At 36.8% G+C, this 20,296-nt stretch overlaps 4 protein-coding genes across 4 annotated transcripts; 2 read left to right on the top strand and 2 right to left on the bottom strand.

Moving 5' to 3' along the window:
• Window positions 1–3,420: 3,420 nt before the first annotated feature.
• LOC132785994 (eukaryotic translation initiation factor 4E-binding protein) lies at window positions 3,421–4,483 on the top strand. The gene is made up of 2 exons (XM_060792356.1): window positions 3,421–3,750; window positions 3,964–4,483. The coding sequence occupies exons 1-2, from the start codon at window positions 3,597–3,599 to the stop codon at window positions 4,170–4,172; spliced, it is 363 nt and encodes a 120-aa protein (XP_060648339.1). The 5' UTR covers window positions 3,421–3,596; the 3' UTR covers window positions 4,173–4,483.
• Window positions 4,484–5,668: 1,185 nt separating this feature from the next.
• LOC132785983 (eukaryotic translation initiation factor 4E-binding protein-like) lies at window positions 5,669–6,660 on the top strand. The gene is made up of 2 exons (XM_060792346.1): window positions 5,669–6,000; window positions 6,196–6,660. The coding sequence occupies exons 1-2, from the start codon at window positions 5,847–5,849 to the stop codon at window positions 6,402–6,404; spliced, it is 363 nt and encodes a 120-aa protein (XP_060648329.1). The 5' UTR covers window positions 5,669–5,846; the 3' UTR covers window positions 6,405–6,660.
• A 3,112-nt stretch (window positions 6,661–9,772) lies between these two features.
• Window positions 9,773–17,256, bottom strand: LOC132783616 (phosphatidylinositol 3-kinase regulatory subunit gamma). Its single transcript, XM_060788895.1, has 4 exons — window positions 16,742–17,256; window positions 16,332–16,513; window positions 15,042–15,784; window positions 9,773–11,916 (listed from the first exon to the last, which is right to left on the bottom strand). Coding segments are annotated over exons 1-4 (1,626 nt in total). The 5' UTR covers window positions 16,743–17,256; the 3' UTR covers window positions 9,773–11,216.
• A 382-nt stretch (window positions 17,257–17,638) lies between these two features.
• LOC132783617 (stress-induced-phosphoprotein 1) lies at window positions 17,639–20,252 on the bottom strand. The gene is made up of 5 exons (XM_060788896.1): window positions 20,059–20,252; window positions 19,696–19,978; window positions 18,709–19,586; window positions 18,412–18,644; window positions 17,639–18,348 (listed from the first exon to the last, which is right to left on the bottom strand). The coding sequence occupies exons 1-5, from the start codon at window positions 20,065–20,067 to the stop codon at window positions 18,276–18,278; spliced, it is 1,476 nt and encodes a 491-aa protein (XP_060644879.1). The 5' UTR covers window positions 20,068–20,252; the 3' UTR covers window positions 17,639–18,275.
• Window positions 20,253–20,296: the final 44 nt, after the last annotated feature.

Raw genomic sequence — 20,296 nt, forward strand, 5'->3', positions numbered from 1 at the left:
ACGCGTCGACGAAGAAGTTCAACAAAATGTGTTGTTTATAATACCCTGTAATTATAAAATAGTCTACCATTGATAAGAAAGTCGCAACATCAAATTAAAATTATCTGCATGGACTAATAAACCGGTATAAACATAATCTCTTCCCAGAAAGATTTGGGTTTCTTTAGTCATAATTTTTAGTTGCTTCTTTAATTCAACAAAAATAAAACATACAAATGCACAATGATTCAGTTCAAATTTGTATTTAAATATAGCAAAGAATATAGCATATCAAATCTTGAATTTTTGTTAAAATAAGCTGTCGCATCATTATAAAGATATAGTATAATAGATATAGGCACATAGTATTCTGGCTGCATTGTTTATAAACAAATTATCAGTCTGGCAAAAATTACAAATATGACAAATGTGAATGGAATGAATAGACGGAATTCGTCTGAATTGATAAGTGCCACAAATGCTGGGAAAAATGATAAACGTATCAATAAAGCAAAAACAAAGACATTATTCAAAATCAAAACAAATAGATTGGGAATCACGACAATTCTAGGGTATTTCATAGATCGTTACTCAGTGACAACTTGTTGATTAGCTTGTTTTATTCTGGTTTTTGCCTGAGAGCTGAGAGCGCTCTGCGCTTCATTCATAACAAACTATCAACGCATTGAATAGAAACGACTAAAATTAAAGATGCTAATATTATAAAAACAGATAGACAGACATTTAAATATATATAGAGACGGATAGATAGTACTTTTTAGAGCTGCCGCAACTGAAATGTGCAATTTCATCAGCCATGCCGAATTCACGAAAAACACATTTCGATTCGAGTGTCTGGCATCTTAAGGGACAGGGGGGTGGGGTGCGCGTGTTTTTTGTTTGAGGGACGCTGCAGACGACGTTACCTGTGTCCCCATTTATAGAATCGTACAACAAGTATTTCCCAAGACGCATTTCCCTTTTTTTTACAGCCACTGCGCAAGTACAAACAAAAAAGCGAAATTAAATCCAAACTGGTTTACTCTCAATCTGTAGAGAGGGGTTGATAAGTCGCATAAGGAAATAGAACAACAGAGAAAGAGAAAGAGTGCGAGAGAGTGTGCGCGAGAGAGGGAAAATTAACGCATAAGCAACCTGCACCCGCATAGCACGTAGGGCTGTTTTATGCTGTGGGCTACGTGCTAGATGACACGGCAAAACAGTTGCCCGTTGTTCTACGCCAACTATGCTCATGCTCTGCCTGTCTTTGGGCTTGTTTATCACCTGATTTTTCGGGGTCAGCACTTAAGCATACGCACATTTAGAGATATGGATATTCCCCGTGCTCGATTTACCAGAGAATTAGGTTAATTGCAGAGGTGTAAATGCAATGCATATTATATCCAATTGTTTTTAATAAATCTTAAATTTATGAAGAGGAAACGATGTACTTAATATAAATATTGATTCGAATGTAATGTGTTTAAAATCTTACATCTTTTATTTATAAAATGGAAGCGATAAATACTTTATTATAAATATAATAATAATGAGGAGGAAACGATGTACTTAATATAAATATACATATGTAATGTGTTTAAAATTTTACATCTTACATCTATAATTTATGAAAAAGAAGCGATATATGTGTACTTTATTATAAATATAATAATAATGAGGAGGAAACGATGTACTTATTATAATTATTGATTCAAAATGTAATGCGCTTAAAATCTTTATATACTTTATTATAAATAATATATATATTATTATATAATAATAATAAATAGTGATTTGAGTCTAAATACTAGCTTATGAAATCATATTGCTTGTTTTTTATTAATCTTATCCAGTAACGTGACAATTGATTGTTTTTACAATTTAAAAATAGGCATGAAAATTCATTTTCATATTGTGATTCACAGCATTATTCAAACGGAATCTTATCGATATTATTATGAAATATTTTAAATGTAATACTTAAACCAAAAAAATGGCATTAATTTTTTGATTTATTTTGTTTGCATTTAAAGTTAACTTATAATGGATTCCTTGAGTACTTTTTTCTATTTTATTTTTAGAAAAATTAGTAACATTCATAAGAAATTATAAAAATGATGAAAAATTCTGTTGTTATAGAAAAACAGCTAAGAAAACAAAAGCTTCCACGAATTGTTGCTGTCAAATAATTCATAGCAAACACGACTGCATGTCAATATTTTCTTTATGGATGGAAAACTTTAGTTCTTATATGTATAGTTCTATGCACTTAATTAGCTGTCCACGGGATCATCACGCATCCATCGAAATCAAGGCCATGCAAAAAGTGTCGATGCCACAGATCTGTCCGATGTTTATAATAAATTAAAGCACGTGGCATTAGTTTTGTCCTTGTTCCATAGATATTCTTAGCGTCAGCAGCTGAGTTCGTGGGCGTTACGTGTGACATCTATTGTCCCACATCGACAACGACAAAGCTAGCTATAGATCTTTAAGGGGGTCTCACACGTGGCGCTATTACAGCAAAAAGATCCCATCAAGATCAACAAGATCAGCAATTAAAACACTATGGCCAATGGCCAAAAGCTGCAAACTACGTCGAATTTCGAATTCCCACGTAAATCGCAAACATTTTACATGCGTCTCTTCTCTACACTTCTCTACACTCGCAGCTTTGTAGAGAACGCCCCAAGTGTCGTCAATAGCGCCCCCGCACGTTGTGATCAATGTGGAGACTCGTGCCGTACAATTTAATTGATATGCTCACTCCATACGTCAGCAGCAATTAGCCGGCGAGCAGCAGGCAACGTGTCTTTATGCTAATAAATCGTTTATTCGTTTGCCGCATAATTTTTGCGAGCATGCAAATTTTTTATTGAGTCATCCATCCAATGTTCTGCTGCAGCAGGGCAGCTATCGATATCAGGCATTATCGATCGATAGACACATTTTATGGATCTTGTTGTTTGTCTCCCAAGTATTTCTAAATAACTCTTGTTTACCAATAAATACACCAGCGATAAAGGTAAACACAATATTAGAACCGGTCAACAAAAACCCGCTCCCGCTACCGCCGCTCAAGGCTGATATCGTCTCATTTCCCCCACAACAACATCAAATGACTCGAACGGTCTGGGGCTGCAACCGCGAAAGATATAGAAAACAAACACAACAACAATAACAGCAAAGTATGTGGTGAAGAACAAGCACAGTTGTCGTTTTGTACTACGCAAAAATTCAGTAGAAAAACAAAACAAGCAAAAAACCAAAAACATCAGCCGACCGCTACCCCAACTAAATACAGAGAAAGAGAGAGAGCACAAAAGCGGAGAGAGCATTCGTACGTGCAGGTGTATGTGTGTGTTGTTGTTTTGCTTGCCCACACTGAGTGAGAGAAAAGAGGAAGAGCGCTCAGTATAAATAGAGCTGCTCATTGTCGTTGGGTGTCAATTGGACTCGCTAAGCGAAACCGAGAACGTGGTGAACAACACAAAAAAAAAGCAAAACAGCTGATAAGCCAACAACGCAATTTAACTCGCGCAATCCAAACAAAAATCGTTCGATTTACAAGTGCAATAATTTTACAAAAGTAAAGCAAACAATTTTCATAAACCAAAATGTCTGCATCACCTACTGCTCGTCAAGCCCTCAATCATGTGCTGCCCATGGCCATGACCAAGACCAAGAAGATTGTTATTACGGACCCCATTCAAATGCCCGAGGTCTACTCATCGACTCCCGGTGGCACTCTCTACTCCACGACACCTGGCGGTAAGTTCACGAAACACGCCTCTCACACATTGTGTGAATCAGTCAGCAAAATTTCCTATTGATAACAGTCAAGTCTAAGCGAGAGCGATCACTTGTGAGTCACGCTGCCATGTGCTCGCTTATCACCTGGACTGTGATTGCGACTGCAATTGCGACTGATGCAACCCTCAATGACATTGACTAATAGTTGTATTTCATTTCTTTCGCTTGCAGGCACTAAACTTATCTATGAGCGCACTTTCATGAAGAATCTGCGTGGTTCACCCTTGAGCCAAACGCCACCCAACAATATCCCCAGCTGCCTGCTGCGTGGCACACCCCGAACACCCTTCAGGAAGTGTGTCCCCATGCCCACCGAATTGGTGAAGAAGACGCAATCGCTAAAGATTGAGGAACAGGAACAGTTCCAGCTTGAACTGTAACCGAGATAGCGAAAAGCATTTCCCAATTCCAAGCAGCAAACTGCCAAAACTCATTTGCCATACTGCGACATCACTTTATTTATCAGACACCATCAACCTAGTTGTATTATTAGTGATAATTCTCAATCCCTCACATTTTACCAATTTATCACTAAATTACTCATTTAACTATTAAGTTTGTAGTTCTTCCCGTTGATAGAGGCGATTGTTTTAGTTTTTAGTCATATTGACTGGATGTGTTCTTTGTATTTTATATTATACTATTATAGTTCTTAAGAAAAACTCAAATAAACAATACTACTTAAATTAAATACACGTTTTGATTATATTCATGTTATATATTATCAGCTAATGAACCTTGAAACGTTCTCTAATAAGTTATCAAAAGAAACTGCTTAAATGATTGCCACTTTACCTTGGCTCAAATCTATATGAAAGCATATTTTTGGGGGTTTGTTGAACTTCTGGAAATACCGGCCGGTTTTGTCAATAGAGAGAGAGAGAGGGAGAGAGTAGAGAAAATAAAATGCGTTTTCAAAAAACTGCGCAATTTGCATTCTATTCTTTTCAATTTCAACGTCTTTCCCCTTTGCAATAAACTGGTTTATGGAATATTCTACTCCATAATTTGTAAGATTAAATGCAGATAAAAACAACGTAGTCTGAAATATTCAATTTAAGTAGTTTTAAATATTATGAAAAGAAAGAACAGGATCAGGTCCATATGCAGACATTAAAGTAAATGACCGATTATCAAAGAAATTGGCGAAAACTTAAGAAATTATCTTTCAGGGACATTCTATTAAATGACATTAAAATATATGACCGTATATCAAATCAATCGCAGAGAAAACTTAAACAATTATGCGGTTTATCTCTCAGGGTCGAGAGATTAAATGCGCAAGAATAGATTGCCTTGCCTTTCTCTCCTTCTATTGGCAAAACTTTCCTATCTTTCTTTAGAAATGTTCAAGAACAAACAATTCGACTAGGCAAAATAAAAATGTTTTACAACATTCTCCTATTAAGGGCTTGAGTAATCAGTAAATAATGCAGACTAAACAAATTAATCACATTTGTGATGCACGAGAAATATTAGAAAATACGACAAACACGGAAAAACATTTAGAAGTTCAAGTAGTTGAGAATTTGTAACCTTAGATAGGAAGGGATTAAGCTAATAATATATATTCTAGTCGCGATCCAGATGTTGTTTACATTGATAAACACATCCATAAATACGTACTTATTATTGTCCCTTTGTAAATTGAGCTTATTGATAGTACAGGCGCACCAATCAATTGGCTCAGTGAGAGCGCGAGCGAAAGAGAGAGATAGAGAGAGAGTCCAACGGTGAGAGCGCATTGCAGTTACGCCATCGTGACACACGTGTGCTTGTATATGTATGTGTGAGTGCCCCTTTTGTTTTGTTTACGCTTCGAACGTCAGCAAGAGGAAGAGCGCGCAGTATAAATAGAGCTGCTCATTGTCATTGACTATCATATTGGACTCGCCCAGCGAACCGAGAACGTGGTGAATAAACGCCAGAAACAGCTGATAAGCGAACAACGCAATTTAACTCGCGCAACCAAAACAAAAGTCGTTCGATTGCGTCTTACAAGTGCAATAATTTTACAAAGTAAAAAGTTATAAAACTCAAAAAATAAAGCAAAGATGTCTGCATCACCTACTGCTCGTCAAGCCCTCAATCACGTGCTGCCCATGGCCATGGCCAAGACCAAGAAGATTGTTGTAACGGACCCCATTCAAATGCCCGAGGTCTACTCATCGACTCCCGGTGGCACTCTCTACTCCACGACACCTGGCGGTAAGTAGCCGAATTATTTTGGCACATTGTGAATCAGTCACACAATGTGTGATAACTGACTGTCTAGCCGAGCATTGTTATGTGACTCACCTGCTTGCGCAGCTGTCTTATCACCTGGACTGCGACTGCGTCTGATGCAAGAATTTCATTCGGCTCTTTGACTAATAGTTTAATTTCGTCACTTTTGTTGTGCAGGCACCAAATTAATCTATGAACGCACCTTCATGAAGAATCTGCGGGGTTCTCCGATGAGTCAAACGCCACCCAACAATATCCCCAGCTGCCTGCTGCGTGGCACACCCCGCTCTCCCTTCAGGAAGTGTGTTCCCGTGCCCACCGAATTGGAGAAGAAGACGCAATCGCTGAAGATCGAGGAACAAGAACAGTTCCAGTTGGAACTGTAAATGTGCCAGCGAAAAGCTTCAAAATTCCAAGCAGCTACTGCCAAATCTTCTCATATACTTTAGTTGTAGACTGATCTTAGCCGTATAGTTCATCACATAGTCGTTAAGTTTTTTAATTTTGTATATAGAGGCGATTACTGATTTAGTCCGTCTTCAGTCATATTGATTGTATCATGCTCTCATCAATTGTATTTTATACCGTAAATTTAGCACTTAAACAACACTGACAATAAACAGTAAATAATATTCATAATTATCGGAACCGATCAACTTTGCTTTGATTATTTTTCTTTATCAGCTCGAGATACTTTCTAACGAATCGAGTTATCACCAAAAAAACAAGAAAGTGAAAAAAAAAATAAACAAAAAGCTTTCAAATCACCTTGGCAATGTGCTCCATTTGTGTATTTTTGGGGTTTGTTGAACTGCCTGGAATTACCGGCCGGCACATGTCTGCTTTGGCGCCTATTATTAAGCACAAAATAATAACAAATACAATAACTAACGCTAGTGGGCGGGGGAGGGGCGACTTTGCAAATATGCGCGTGGCAGTTGCTTGGCTCATAACCCACATTCTACATACACTCATATTTATTTACATAAATATAAGAACACTTATACAGATTTATGCGAAACGTGCGAGTGTGTGCACACCCATTTATTTATATATAATACATACAAACATACGAAAATACATACTCACAGTTAAGAAACCGGCAGCGTGAACACAAAAAATAGATTTTAAACAACTGCGCAGTTTGCGAGAATCGCCCCCCTCAGCGAACGCGTTTCGCATCACGCATTTTCTCTTACCGGCGCACATGGGACGCCCAAAGCAAAGCAAAACCGAAGCCGAAGTCGTCTAATGCGCATAATGCAAAATCCTAACAATGTGTCAACAATTTGTCAACTTACACACGCCCGCATACTCAAATGTATTGTACAGTCAAACAATAAACAAAATTCTAAATTCTTACAGAAACTTGCTTGATGTATTCCACTGATTACACTTTCTTCTTTAATTATATATTTCGAAATTGCGAATTCGAAAAATAAATAACGGCATTTCATTCAAGCTGTTGGCAGTTCGAAAAATACCGAAATACTTTTGCTTTTAGTATTTTAATACCAAAATGTTTATTCGCTGCTTCTCTCACACTGTGCTATGATTTGTTAATTGAAAACTCAACGTGCTGCTGGTAATCTGCCTATATAACCGTTCGCAATCTTTAACGAAGTAAAATTTAAATGGTTTTTTTCACTTCAAACATTTTATTGTTAACTTTATTGCTACGAACTTTCAAAGCGAAGCGCACGCAAAAAAAAGTATTGCATACTTTTGAGTGTCAGCTGAAATGGTAAGAAAAGGCATTTGCCCGCGAAAGTTTAAAAAATGAGACTATTAAAATGAATACGACACAAACTAAATTATACATATATCACAACCAAAAGCAAAAGGAGAAACTAGTTTTATAGTGCTAAATTGTGTTGTTTTGAGATCGCCTGAATAAAACGAATTTACTTAAATAATATACTTTGTCGGTTCCAATTTTAGATTTTAAAAATATTTCAGAATAGTTAATTTGCCCAATAAGCAAAATAGAATCACGTGATAAGAACAGTTGGGGTATTGTTGTAAAATATCTGATGAATAATCCAAAATTTGATAAATTAAAGCATACCTTGAAAATGATTGCAGACAACAAATTCTTCACACTGAAGATTCCTCCAATCTGAATATATTCCAACTAAAATTAATGAATTAAATTTAAAAGATGATTCAGCCATATGTATGCTATGGAATACACTAACATTTATGCTGGCATTCTTTTAGCTATGAGAATGATGATAATGATGGATTTGGATAGCATGAGCTGATCTCGTGTGCGATTCGGTTTAGAGTTTTTTAATGTTTTTGTTGTCATTCATTTGGGAACAGAGGGCGCGTGATATCCATTGGATTCACTGACTCGGATCGCGTTTCGTTGAGCTAAGCAGAAGCTCAAGCTCAGCTCATCGGACTGAAGTGCGACCGCTTGCTTCCATTGAAAGAAGAAACCCGCTAAAACGAAGTCCACATGGAAGAGTAGAAGAAGTGTATGGCGAATTCTGTTTATATGCTCTTTTATTTTTTCATTTCATTTTCTTTTTTTCATATAGATTTTCTTTTCTTTTTTCTTTTAGTTGTTTCTGTTTCGTTTTCGTTTTCATATTCTTTTTCCATTTGTTATTTACGAACATTCGTTTGCTTGTTGTTTTTTGTTTTGCTTTTTTAGACACAAATACAAATAGATACATACATATTTAAATTGTTCTCTCTAAAATCTACTACAAAAAATTGTTGTTTCTTATTTCTTGTTTTGTTGAACCAATTTTTGTGGCAGGTTAGCTCTTAAGATACTAAAACATACGGCATATCTATCTATGAATATACGTACATATAATATATATATATTTCATATAAAAAATACAACAAATTTGCAATTCGTTATCAATTTGTCGGCTTAGCACAGCGCCTATAATGTTTTTTTGCTTGCCCATTGGGATTTATTTGTTTATCGTTCACATTATGTTCTTCTCCAACTTTCCATCTAACATTTAATTATGGCAAAAAACGTCATCTCGTTTTTCTTCTTCTTCAGTTTCACAAAATGTAAAATACAAAGTTCATTTTTTTGTTTGTTTTGTTTCGTTTTTTTTTGTTGTTGCTTTTTTTTTAGTTATTTGAAAACGCATTTTACATACTAAATGTTTAAAACTTATAAAATACTACAACGTACGAGATCCGACGAAATCTCATAGCATTAGAAATAAAAAAAATTATTATTATAAACAGATGAAATTATGCATTACATGTTAAATAAATTAAATTACAGTATTACGAATACATATACATATTTAATATATAAAAAAATAATAATAATATATTGTGAGTGTTGCTGTTGTTGTTTCTTGTTGTAGGTGTTGTTGGTTTTGGTTTTTTTTGTTTTTTCTGTTGTGTTGTGTATGTTGTTGTCGTGTGTATAAAACAAATTGCCTGATTCTGAAGAAAATGTTGTAACAGGAAACGTGCACCGCAAAAGTAAATTCATTTTCATTTACATTTTGCGCGCACACCGAAAACTGTTTGCCCTTTCCAAAATATATTCACACTCTTCTTTCCAACAATGACGGGATTTCACATTTCTATTACTTTCAACTGTTAAACAAACACAAATTGCACAAAACTTAATAGTTAATTGATTTTGGAAAGAGCATGTAAAAAACGCATAGCAGGTGGGTTAAATATGCATAAATATATTACAAACTGAAGCTTCTCTTTGTTTTTTGCATATTGCAGCAGATTTCGATTATGGTTTTTTTTTTAATTCTTTTTTTTTTTTCTTTTTGTGGAGCATTTTTTAATGACCATCTTGCATTTTTTGTATAAATAACAAATGTAAAAAGTTTGTTTTCTTTTTTTCATTTTCTTTTTGCCGATTGCACTTTTGTAGCTGCACGTGTGTGTGTGTGTTAGTGTACGTGTTGGTGTGTGTGTGTCTGTATTTGAAGTTGTATTTTAAGGTATGCTGTCGTAAATGTTAAGTTTTTAAGTAATATAAAACACACAAAAGGCTATAGAACTATATGAGATGGTTTACAAAAAGAACCACGCACAAAAAAAAAAACTAAACAAAAAATGATTATGATTATGATAAAGTAGCAACAGACAACTAACTGATCACATCGAGTAAACGTACCATACGTATTTTGTAAATTGTACTTAAAAACTATTTCAAAATCATTTAGACTCCGTAATATAACAACAAATAATTTGGTGGTCGGATTGGATTATCAAAATCTGCAAATATCGGCTGACCGATCGACCGAATTTCAAAAAAAGTAAACCTATATTTATATAGATATAGATATATATATATATATGTTTTGTATATATACATAAATAAATATATACATGCATATATATTTATTTACTATGAACACGACAAAGAGTTTTTCATCTTTTTGTTTTTGTTTCCAGTTAAAGTTTTTAGTATTTAGTTTTCTTTCTTTTTTGTTATCAGATCCGATTTTCTTTTCAATCGGCAGCTGTAAAGGACGCGCAGCGTGCAAAGCTTAACCGATTTGAATGGGGAATAATTAATGTTATTTTTTTAATATACGATTAGTTGCCTATTATGTGGACCGTGCCACTTAATTTACATTAGCAGTTGGCCTGACGTTATCACTTATCAAGCGAAATGCATTTGTTAATTGTTACCAACAAAAAAGAAAAATTGAAAAAAAAACGGAAAAAACGGAAAACACGTACACATATACATTATGGAGATATATAGATAGAAACACACAGATATAGTATACAAATATATATATATATATATATATATGTATATATATGTGTGTTATAAACAACATCAACATGATCACCAAATTACTTGTTACTGTTTCGTTTTTTAACGGTATTTTGTTTTTTTTTATCGCACGGGTCGATGGGACAGTTGAACTGTTCGCCATATCAAACCCCGAGCTTGGCCACTGCCATCACACAAAGAATTGTTGCATTATACGATTAAGAGAGATACGACACATTATATAGAGGGACACTGTGTTGGGGGTTGTGTTTTGGGGGTGGGGGGAAGATAGCGGGAATCAGTTGCATCGCAGATGATGAATCCTACATATGAGAGAATATAATTAGCTGAGCCTGAGGTTTATGGCCATGGACTTGAAGCACAGGGAGATTTTGTTTTGCAGTTTTGCCTGCATGCACATGCATCAATCAATCAATCAATCAATCAATGAATCAATCGCCTATTGCGATGTGCTAAAATTGGAAGGCGATGTGGACGCTGGCGGTGTTTCGGTTTCGCTGCTACCCAGCGATGCATCCACCGTGTCATGGCCGCTATGATGGTGATGATCGCGCACTCTTGTCATTGGTATGGGCGCACTACTTGGCATAGCCATCGCTGCCGCTTGCAACGATGTCACTGCTGGCGGCGGCATTAGCTCCGTGGATTCCTGTGCCAGCCGCTCCTGTTCCTGTTCCAGCTCCAGCTCCTCCTGCATCTGTGCGAGAATATGCTGTTTATTCTGCACCCAATACAAGACGGGTGTGCGCAGCACTGTGGTCAGTGTATCGTTGTGCTCCTCCAGCGAATTGCTCGCATAATGCTCGACGAGTTTCTTCAGCGATGAATAGATATTGTATGGCGCCGCAAAGCCAAAGCCCGTCTCCGTCTCATAGATGATGCAGTGATGAATGCCCGCCTTGCACACAATCGAGAGCGCATAGTGTCCGGCATCGCGTGCTCGTATCAGGAATGTGCCAGTCGGTGCCTCCTTCAGCAGCTCCTCGGCATCGCGTCGCTTGGCATCCTTGAGGAACCAGAGCGCCTCGTTGCGATGCGGCTGATTGGAGGCCTTCTCAAAGTATTGCTTCCACTGATCGAAGCCCATCTCTAGTATAACATTCAGATCGTCTTCCGTTAGACCAAAGCCTTTCAGGCGCCTGCAAAGACGAGCAAGTGCGAAATGATATTTTTAGTCAAAAGATATTATTGCAATCAAGCAAGCAACCAAAGTGTTACTGCTACTGCGATAGCTACGTGCTCTTTGTCGTCGTGCTGTCTACAAATAAAAATATATAACAAAAAAAAAATAACAACAACTCGATTCCAGACTAAGCGGCTAGGCGACTCTAGACTAATAGGTAATTTCATCATCCCGCTGACGAAGGGAACCGAGGTGCTGATGGTGGTGTGAGTTTTGACTCAACCCCCCTCATTTTTTGCCATTTGTTCACAAGAAAATGAAATAAATGCATATAGAAATATATATGTATATATACACAATGAATATCTTTCTATATGTATAACTTATAAAAAAATTCTCTTATCAGCCTTTGTGATGTCATCACAGTCTTGCTGGCGATTTTGGATCAAGACAAGCGACTTTTTTTTTTTTGCAAAACTCAACCACCAATGGAATAGATAAAGCAATGCGCCATTGCTCAATCGACACCCCACATATGTCTTTATTCTCTATGAATATGTGCGCCAATAAAAGGGAAGGCATTATAATACTCTTCTACATCCATACATATGCATATATATATACCATATATATGTGCAATCTTATCGAACCACTCGAATCGAATGACTATAACATTCGATTGCAGACCACAAATGATGATGCACTTTAAAAAGAGGACGTTTGATAAAAAACTATAATAACTTCCTTTCAACCACAAATATAATATATATGTGTATATATGCAGTTCTCTACACATTAATCGAATGATTATAATTGCTGTCTGAATGTGATGGCAAGAAAGCTATTTTCAGCATTATTATATGCGCTCTTATCGTTTTTGATAATAATCAAACATTTATAACAGAATAAGTGTAGCTCAAGGCTGAATATATAAGACGACAAATAAATGTGCCAAGCCTAGAGGATGTTTAGTTCACAGATAAAACTATTTAACTACTATATTTTGCAATCCTTACTCAATCCTCAATCCTTACTCAGTCTTATCGTTTCGAATATTTAAGGAATATTACTCAGCAAATAGAATTCAACTTAAATCTGTAAAACAAAACTCTATACTGTACTATAGTTTCTTAAAGAAATTCCTTGACGAAAACTGATTAATCAATATATATTATATAAGTGTAAGTGTCGACAGCAGAACTGCATTTGATAATAGTTCTACTTAAAGATCTTTTTGGTGATACTAAAGCTGTTCAGTTAATTCTCCCACTTAATTGTGATTGAAGCGAGAAGCGCACATGGGATTGCGATTCGCACATTTAACGACCTCTCCAATGTGTTATCTGTCGCGGCCAGCAAAACTATTGCATGATTTTAATCGCTTTCCACGGACGACCTAGGTCTCATATACCCAAACTGCTTATGACGCAGGAATTCATAGAGTACAAGAGAGAAAGAGAGTGAGAGAGAGAGGGAACATGAACGGGAATTGGAGAATGTCCAAATAGAAGAATGAGAAACCACATGCCGCGAATCATGTATGCCACCATAATTGAGATGGGCTCGCTTAATCTTAATTAAAATAAAGACATTAAAAGAGCACAACAAAAAATGAAAAAAAAGAAACAAAAGGTTTGCGAATATAAAATAAAGAAATGTCAAGCAAAAGGAAAAAGCAACAACAAAAAGTAGAAAAAAATTCATTTTTTTTTTTAAATACTCGGCAAACAATAATGCCCGTCAGCCAGATAACGATAGTGCCTCCTTATCTGGAGCTCCCAACAGAGGTATACTACGCACAGTGCGGAACATGACAATAGAAACCCCCCAAAAAACAAAAAAACTCAACTCAACTCAACTCTACTCGCAGAGCAGCTGCGTTTAATACAATCATCGATGACAAAACCTCTTTTAAAATACAATGTAGCAAAGTGTAAAGCAAATTTCTTGTTGCTAGGCAAAAATTAAAAAAAATAAAATAAAACGTCGACGTATTAAATTGCAAAGATTCCCACAAAAGATAAGCGAAATGTGTAATAAGACTGATAAATGTAAAAACGAGGTTCGGGTTTTCCTAGAGCTTTACGACACTCAGTAACTAATCATTTTGAAACAGATAAAATTGTAGATAGTGCAAAAAAAAAATCGCCATACAAACACATACAATAGAAGATGCGTTCCTAATATGGTTCAAGGTTCGACTAATTACCATAATCTTCATCATCATTATCGATGACGAACGCTAATAAGAAAATGTCACTAGACTTGCATTTATATAAATTTCAATTGATTCTCCGAGATTGTATAATAAGTGTCATTTATTTTTGAAATTCAGTTCAAGTATTTGAATTATAGTTTGAGAACAAAAATAAGGAAGAATTGTACATGCATAATTCTTATGCAATATGAAAATCGCTTGACCATATAATTGAACGTTTATTTTTAAAATTGTCAACTTCAAGTTAAAGTAATTGAATTACAATTTGACAACCAAAATAAGGAAGAATTTGGCCTGCATAATTCTTATGCAATACGCAAGTCGCAAGTTGGTACCCTGCCTCAATTCTATAAGCCATAAGTTGATCATCATCAATTGTCGGGCCAGTCAGAAGATTTGGTTTCACAAAAACACATTACATGACGGGCACGTAGGCCACAGTCAGCGTGGCGAATTGAAAGCCGAAGCCAGACGAGCGGTTCTAAAATGCGGCAAAAGGCATTATTTCTATTATATAGTACACTATATGTACAATATATATTTAAGTATATACGTATATATATTATATATGAAGTTTTATCGGTCAAACGAAGTAGCAGCCAGCAGCTCATGAATGCAGCCGAACCGCGTGCAAAATGAGCCAGAACTCTGCGGGGCATTAAAATTCCTTGGCTGGCATAAAAATTGCATGAAGCAAATGAATGTTTGTCTAACTGACTAAATGACTGACTGACTGACTGAGTGATCAACTGACTGACTCTTCAGCTTGGAGTGCTGCTCGTCTGCTGACTCGACGCTAATCAGTTTTGGCACTTCAAATACTATATACAATATAGTATATGTGCAATGTAAATGACGTCAGTTCGATATGGAACTACTTAACAAAAAAAAAAAAATTAAATTAAATAAGAAAAGACACTCACTCAATGTGCTTGTCCTTGCGCAATTGCAATTCCTGTAGCTCCGGCTTGGTCGCATTAATTTGTCGCTCCAGCAACTGTTCCTCCTCCTTACGCGTCTTAATGTACAAATTCAGAGTTTCCATTTTATTGTGCATGCCCTCGAGATGGCATTTCAGTTTCGCCAGATTATCCTGCATATGTTCGTGCTCCTCCTCCCACTTGGCGATGTTGCAGCCACCCACATTGTTGACACCACCACCACCCACAATACTGCCGGTGGTGCCACCAGTCGTTGAACCCGTCGTCGTTGTGCCACCGCCAATATTCACCGGCTTGATCATGAACGATTCAATCAATGCAATTTGACTGCGAAACATTTTCTCGGCATTGCAGAACACGCTCTGATGCAACTTCTTTTCGACCAGCTCTTCGCGTATCTCATTGAATGCGGTCTTCTTCTGGTCGAGCGCCTGTTCGCGTTGCAACAGCAGTTGGGAACAGCGTATAAATTCATCGCTTAGCAAGCGTATATCACCCTGAGGCTGTGCTTCATCATCGTCATAGGGACAATAGATGGGATTGCTGAGCGTTATGTCCAGCGTTTTATTGTACATTTTCAGTGAGTTGACTGTGTAATAGTTGATCATTTCCACAACCGAATTGAATGGATATTTCTCCACGAAATAATAGTTGCCATTCATGTGGCATATTTTGATCAGTTTCTCGTTGCCATCCTTCATCAGGGTCAATGTGTATTCACCTTTCTGCAAGTGCAAGACAGACGGGAAAAATATATATGTAATTGTTAATCGTTATTTTTAATTTTGTTGATTTTTATATTCGCTACAACCGAATATTGGATTGAATGGGTATTCCAAACTAAGATCCAATAGGAAAAGTACATAGTAATACCTATTTCTGACAGTATTTAAAGAAAGTATCAAATGTGTTTCAACAATTGTTCACCATTCTTAAGAAACAAAATCGAAAAGTAGACTGTTCAATTTCGGTCTTCGGTTTAGTTAATAAATGTCTTCGGATAATTTCATTGTGATCGAATAATAAGCTTTAAAGTTATTGAAGTTAAATGCAATATTAAAGTTATAATGCAGTATTAATTGTAATGTAAATGATACAAGTGCTGTCAATTTTAGATCTTGGCAAATAGGAATAAAGGCGAATTTACAATGTTAAGCTAGGTAACTCACAGTCGAGCATTCTTGACTGCAGCTTTCTTACTGGCATTTAATTTTGTTGTTGTTTTCTGGCAATAAGTAAATAGAGCTGCTGTGTGTAGTTAATTTTAATTACCTTGGCTTGCGCATCGCGCACTAAAAAACTGCCGTCCGGCTTGCCGTCCAACACATTTTTGGCCGCTTCTCGAGTGATGTTGCCCCAGTACCACGGTGCCGTGCGTAACAAATCCTTTTTTGGATCATGCACTGGTGGTGCCAGCGGGCTCATCGTTGAATAGTGCAGCGGCGAAGGAAGCACTAAAGAGAGAGATAGCAACAACAAAAATCATATTTATACATTAGTTTTAGTGTTTGCTGCTTAACACACACACACACACACATGTAACGCACATACATATGCATGTATTAGTGTAGCGGCTTTTGCTTGTTGCCAAGCGCCCCCGAAACGCATTTCAAATACGAATACGATTGGAAGCAAAGTAGCGACAATTTTTTTCTCTTTTTTGATCATTTTGCCATACTCACTTTTGGATGTGCTTCAATTCCAAAGAAAATATTAGCTGAAGTATTTCCTTAACTCGCACCGAAATACAACAAAATATTGTTGAGGTATTTTATTTTATTTTTGTTGTTTTCTATATATTACTTATTTTCACGCTTACAATTTACCGAGCACCATCTTTCTATTCTCAATTTTGCGATTCAACTGAGAAACTCGGAGCACACACACACTTGTATCACACTTGTATACTCGCATACAATACACCTATATAAATCATACACACACACACACAGTAGCATACATGTAGAGTAACTATAGTTAAAACAATTAACAGCAGCGTGCTGGAATCTCTCGGTTATTTAGGGAAGCGTACACAAATGCTGTATTTTCGTTGCAATATACTTTTGAAATTAATCACTGCAATTGTTTTGTGGTTTACTAATGTAGTAGTTAATAAGCAAATCACACAATCAGCACACCATTTCTTTTTTATGTGGATGAAATCGTCCTCAACACTGCGCTAGCAACTGGCACTGAATAGCATGTTGCTGTAATTTCACGCTGCGCAACACTATCGCTGAAATTTACTAAAAAATGCCATAGCTTTGCAATGCCGCAAAACAGAGTTGCATTTTATAAGGTATTTTGAAGACTTGGTTTCCGCAATTTTTGTTAACGGTCGCATTTTCATCTAAATAAAAAATAATAATAAATATTTTAAACTAATTTAAAAAAAAATAGACAATCAAGCTACTATAGCATAGGATTTTATGCACCCAAAAATTCAAAAAATAATCTATTAGGTCAAGCAGATGCTGGCAATACTGTTGTACATACGAATTGCGCGACCTTGAGCATGCCAAAAATTTTATATTATTCAAGTCCACAAATAAAAAGATATACATATAAATAAGATCCAATTTGTTTCAATTTTAAAAAGTATTGTTTACTTTGGAACGTACTGTTATTAACATTATAATGAGGGTTTTAATGATCTAGTGCCGTTCTTGTAAAGCACATTGGAAATAAAAGTCAATAGTAATGTATTATAAATGGGGAAGCGAGTTTGAGGTTGCTGTTGGCAAAAATATAAAATCAAATATATATATTCTAATATACAATTACCGTTTTCGACTTGCATTTATTTTACATTTGAAAAACTTATTTATAGAGCTAAGCTACAGCGAATTATGTAGATTGAAAAATGTGGACCATAGCTTTATCTTTAAGAGCTGTGATCTCAACTTCATAAAAATATCTGCGTAAGTCAACTAGGCAGACGAGTTGAATCGAGTTTCAATCTTGCGTTCTTTAGTGAGCTTGTAGTCGAGTTTTAGCGTTTAGCGTTTTGCAATATCCAATATATAGTTTCTTATTTTCTTTTGGAAATGTTAACGTTATCTCTTTTTGTTGCATAGTTTTTCTTTTGAGGCTGCGCAGCGCGGCTTAGTAGTTCAATTAGTTAATCTTATATGCATATATTGTTGGTTGTGTGTTTGTTTTGTCTCCTGAATGTTAATGGTGTGTTTTATAATGGATAAGGCTTGTGTGTTAGTTCTAATGTATCTGTATGATGCCCGATTCCAACAGCTTCATTATCTTATCGGCAATAGCTGGATTTTGTAAATGTCTGCAAAACAATTAAATTAATTAATAAAAAGATCGAAAATTATAGTAATTAAAATGAACTTACTCTTTGACAGCGTTTGGATCGTTTTGCATCTGCTCGAGAATCATACGCATGGCTGGGTCTTTAAGTATTTGCTGTATCTCTGGATCGGACATGGCATTCTTGAGCACCTCTTGTGGATTGCGTTGGAAGTTCATGGAGCATTGACGATAGCCATCAATTGCCTCGGCATTGTTAGGATCCAACTCAAGTGCTTTCTGATAAGCCGTAGAAGCCTTTGAGGTTTGTTGCATACCCTAAAATCAAACAGAAACAATAATTAATAGAATTCTCGTATAGTGCAAAACTTAAGGCACTTGCCTGCAGAATTTTGCCCTTTCGTATGTAACCCTTGATGAATTTCTCGTCCAGCTTGATGCAAGTCTCGCAATCCTTTAGACCGAGATCAAAGGCAGCTAATTTCGTGTAGCAGGCCGCACGATTGCTGTACAATTTAGGATCATCGGGATTGCGCTTAATGGCCTCCGTATAATGCTTCACAGCATTGCTATAATCGCCTTTCTTGAAATACTCATTGCCCTTTTCCTTCTCCTCCTCGGCCTTGGCTGGATCAATGTAGGCGCGACGTTCCTCCTCCTTGATTTTCGCTTCCACTTCGCTCAACGAAGTCTTAATCTCAGGCGTACGATGCTCCGACATAGCCTTCTCGTAGTAGAACTTAGCCTGTTTATAATTCTCCAGTTTGCGATACGTATTACCTATGCGTGCCAACGATTTGGCAATCAATTTGAAGTCAGCACGATTCTCACGTCCGACTTCGATACCCTTTTCACACTGCTTAATACAAGCATCGTACTCCTTGCGCTCAAAATACACAGCTGCGATATTGTTGTGAAACGTAATGTCAGTCGGATCGTGTTCAATGGCAGCGTTATAATGTTTAAGGGCAGTTTCAAATTCCTTTTTTTTGTACGCGGCATTGCCCAGTTCCTTCTCCTGCTTGGCAAAGTACTTTTTGCGATCTTCCTCGTTCATTTCTTCGGGCTTGGGTTCAGCGGGCTTAGCGGGCTCAGCTGGTGCTGCTTTAGGAGTTGGTTTGGAAGCTGACTCAGCTGAACCGGGCTGTGGATCTACATCCATGGGAAATTCACCTTGTGATTGCATATAGTTCAGCACTGAGGCTGTGATCTCCTGACGTCCTTGCAACAGTATGGCATTCTGCGGATCGTACTTCAAACCTGTTAAAAAGATATATGAACATACACACAAACAAACACACGCACAAAGATACATGCATTAGTGAGGTTATGTCTGGCTGCAGTGGAGTCAAAGGTGCTTCATGCTTACCCTCATTGTACGCCTCAAAGGCCTTCATGTAATCACGCAGCCCAGCGGCTGCCGCTCCCTTGCGTGAATAACCTTTGGGCCAGCTGGGGTTCAGTGCAATGGTCTTCTCCGCATCCTCCAGAGCATCCTTGTACTTTCCGGCCTTGGCAAAGGCGGCAGACCGATTGCTATAGAGCACATGATTCTTGCCATCCAAGGCAATGGCTTCTGTGTAGGCGGCCACAGCCTCATCAAACTTTTCGGCATTCAGAGCTGTGTTGCCCCTTTCTTTCAGTTCGTTCACCTGCAACAAACACAGCGTGCAATACAAATGCGTTTATATTTTCTTTATGCACTTATTTTTTAGTTACTTTTGTCACTCACCTTATCCATATTATTAGCGTTTCAATGTCTGATCTTTAACTAAATTAAATAATTGAATATTGCAATAAACACACGCCGCACGTTACTAAGCAAAGGTTTTCTTTCGGGAACCTAAAATTGCAATAATGCCGCTGTCGGACTTTTCTAGAAATACATGAGTTGTGTTCTCGCGTGTGCTCTCTTTCTCTCACGCTCTCGTGTCAAAATGACAAACTGCGCGCGTTGCCAGTGCGATATT

The sequence above is a fragment of the Drosophila nasuta genome, chromosome 2L (genome assembly GCF_023558535.2).
Source record: "Drosophila nasuta strain 15112-1781.00 chromosome 2L, ASM2355853v1, whole genome shotgun sequence".
NCBI classification, from domain to species: domain Eukaryota; kingdom Metazoa; phylum Arthropoda; class Insecta; order Diptera; family Drosophilidae; genus Drosophila; species Drosophila nasuta.